The following is a 3,253-nucleotide window of genomic DNA, read 5'->3' on the forward strand; positions in this document are numbered from 1 at the left end:
ATAAACTGACAGCATGTTGGTAATCTGCAATTCTGACCCTAGTTTGATCACACACACCCATTACACTTGAACACTTGAACTTTTCTTTTGTGTGTCTACAGCTGTACTCCTGATCACTGTATCCTTGTGAAGGCAGGCGTGCCAGCCCCATATAAGGTCACATGGCTCACACCGATGATGTAATCAAAGAAGAGGTTTCCTTCTCTCTTTTCTTTTCACGTGCGCGCGCGCGCACACACACACACACACACACACACACAGAGAGAATGAGAATGCGACAAAAAAGTTAAAGGAGAGAAAGGTAGTGCACAGTCTGGATTTTGAAATGTATGCTAAATTTTGTGTGTATTTATGGTAAACAGACATATAGCAAGTGTGTGAATTGCAGGACAACAGGACTTTAAGTCAGGCTGAGAAGGGAGAGAAAGAGAGTGAGAGAAAGGGAAAGGGAAAGGGAGAGTGGAAGCTGCCAAGAGCAGTGAAAAAGCACAAACCAGGAAAGGACTTTCTCTTCATCATGGGCAAGTCAGGTAAGAGAAGTGGATCTCTGCTGACAAATGTTCTTGTTTTCCTAACTTTAATTACATTATTTTTTTGAATAACAGACAGGCATGTGCAATTTTTGTATTCACTGGCTTGCTTGTGTGTGTGTGTGTGTGTGTGTGTGTGTGTGTGTGTGTGTGTGTGTGTGTGTGTGTGTGTGTGTGTGTGGGGTGAGAGAGAGATAGAGACCTGCATTGTCTCTGCATTGTTCAGCATCTAGTACGATGCAGTTGGTTTTATAAATGGGCCCCTTCAATAGCCACAATAGTTATTATAAGGATGCATTGTTTAGTTTTTGGTACTAAACTCAAGTTTAAAGTCCAGATTTTAAAGACCCTTCATATTTGAATCTTGCCAAGTACCCAATGTGGTGAAAATGAGGCTTAGAAATTTCATGCCTTGGTATAACCTCATTTATTACCCTCTAGCTGGTAAGGATCAGGTTATGTGTTTGGCAGAAATTATATAATTTGTAAGGTATATAAGAAGGGTAAGGTATATATTTCTTCTAGTGCATGTAATGTGGGTGTGTGCCTTTACAGTGTATGTATTGTTAAAGTGCTCTCTTCTCTTTTCACAAATCTCTTGTGGGATGTGAATCATACACTGAGCATCTGCTGTACGAAACTGATCATCAGTGTTCTATAATACAAAAGTGCCCTTAATAAAGCAAGTGTTTAGTGCCATCCTATACACTGCAGCTGTACCATTTACTATTGTGACTGTGCCTATCTCTCTCTCTCTCTCTCTCTCTCTCTCTCTCTCTCTCTCTCTCTCTCTCTCTCTCTCTCTCTCTCTCTCTCAGCCTCAAGGGTATTTAGTGAGGAGGTGCTGAAGTCTCATAATGAGTATAGAAAAAAACATCAAGCACCGCCATTGAAACTCAGCAACAAACTTTGCAGAGAGGCGACGAGGTAAGGCTGCTCCCACATGTTTCCACAGTGCAAGTACGTGGGTGGTAGGTTAAAATCCTGTCTGCTGCTATGATTGTCCTGATCTGTTTTTGTTCCATATCAATTTGCTCTGCACCACCCACTGTGTTCTTTTAGATATTCAGAGAGTTTGGCTAGCACCAGGATTTTAAAGCACAGCGTTGAATCAAGTAGAGGAAACTGTGGAGAAAATCTAGCCTGGGCGTCTTATGATCAAACAGGTAAGAATACGAATTACTGAGATTGTGTCCAAGACATGGCAAAACTCTGCTCCTACTCTTCACCCCTGTCTGCTCCACTCTTTGCAACAGCTGGGACTGATTTTGTAGTGACAGTCTCCATGTTAGCCTTGTTACGATGCTGACTAAGCAGAATGGAATGTCTGTCCAGTCCAGGGTGATTCATAAAGCGGGACAAACGCACATTCTAAAGTTTATAAAAGAGTTTAAGAGTGTGTGCTTGAGTATATATCATTCCTCACTGGTCAGTATTGATTATTGACAATTATTCCCTAAATGGAGTGTTGGACAGGTTTTGATAATTTTTTTGTGATGTGGAAAAGTAAAAAAAAAAGAAAAGAATTGGCCATGTTTGTCTTTTATATATTGCAAATGAAATATGCACAGTGCTACACAGTTACATCTCTTGAATTATATTTGGTACGTCTTTATTTTTGGAATTATCCATTTACTTATTTGATCATCCTTGCTGCAGGGTCGAGAATATTCATTTGATGCTGTAATGCTATTATAAAGCACCATTGTATATCATGCAACTTTTCTCACTTTTTGCACAACTTTTTAAAATTCAATCGACCAGTTCTGTATTCAGTGATATGCACTCAGGCTTTTAGTGAGTTGTGAGACAGATAATAAATGGTGACCTATTTCCATTTGATGAATTTGAGGCCTTGCCTTTTTCAAACGTATAGCATACAGATATGTTTGAAAACGTAGCTTTTAATCATATGCCTAGTATGTGGCAGTAGTTACTGTATGTCATAATCTGTTATGTCAAACACCTAATGAGTTCTGCTAGGAGCATAGGGATTGAGTGGTAGAGTAGGGGAATTGCACAAAAACACCGAGTTGTAAAATAAATAAAAAAAATTATAAAATAAAATGATTCATAGGTGTGGACTAATGCTGAGGTGGAACTACTGCTTAAGGTTACACTTGAATACAAAGTGTTCATTTGCATCTTATCAAAAATCTCCTTTCACAGTGTGGTTTGTAGCTCTGGAGTGGTAGATTCAGGAGCAGTACAGTGCTTATCATATTCTATCTACTCCTTACAAAAGTGAAATTCAATGACAAACACCTAATCAAATAAGAAATGACAGAAATGAACAACCTGGTCAGCAGCTTTGATAAATGGAGTCCTAGCTCCTTCATAAGAGAAACACAGAAATGTTTTCAAAAAACATCTATATACATGTGAATGGGGGTTGAATTTCAGTTGAAATCAAGGAGAATGCCACATGCTTGCTTGTACATATTTTCAATTATGAAATCAGTCATTATGTTATGCTGCAAGCCATTATTAATAATCTTGCTGTGTGGACGTGTGTTAGGAAAGGATGTGTCCGATCGCTGGTATAATGAGGTGAACCAGTACAACTTTAACCAGCCTGGATTCTCCTCTGGAACTGGTAAGCATGCTCTCCTAATAATGAACGTGAATCAGCTCACATCTTGGCTTTATAATGAAAAAATATATTATAACCCTTACTAGAGTAAGCTGATAATTTCACTAAAAAGGCAGCAATTTATTTGTCA

At 38.8% G+C, this 3,253-nt stretch overlaps 1 protein-coding gene across 2 annotated transcripts in view; it reads left to right on the forward strand.

The window, feature by feature from the left end:
- The first annotated feature begins 206 nt into the window (after positions 1-206).
- glipr2l (GLI pathogenesis-related 2, like) overlaps positions 207-3,253 on the forward strand; it is a 4,186-nt gene continuing 1,139 nt past the window's right edge. Inside the window, exons 1-5 of one of the 2 annotated variants that reach the window (XM_017453226.3) lie at positions 207-301; positions 389-530; positions 1,349-1,457; positions 1,593-1,696; positions 3,049-3,126. In XM_017453226.3, coding sequence (XP_017308715.1) covers positions 518-530; positions 1,349-1,457; positions 1,593-1,696; positions 3,049-3,126 — 304 coding nt within the window. In that variant the 5' untranslated portion in view covers positions 207-301; positions 389-517. Of the gene's footprint in view, positions 531-1,348; positions 1,458-1,592; positions 1,697-3,048; positions 3,127-3,253 lie in introns of both variants that reach the window. The other variant, XM_053674725.1, reaches the window with a different exon arrangement.

The sequence above is a fragment of the Ictalurus punctatus genome, chromosome 23 (assembly GCF_001660625.3).
Source record: "Ictalurus punctatus breed USDA103 chromosome 23, Coco_2.0, whole genome shotgun sequence".
NCBI lineage: Eukaryota > Metazoa > Chordata > Actinopteri > Siluriformes > Ictaluridae > Ictalurus > Ictalurus punctatus.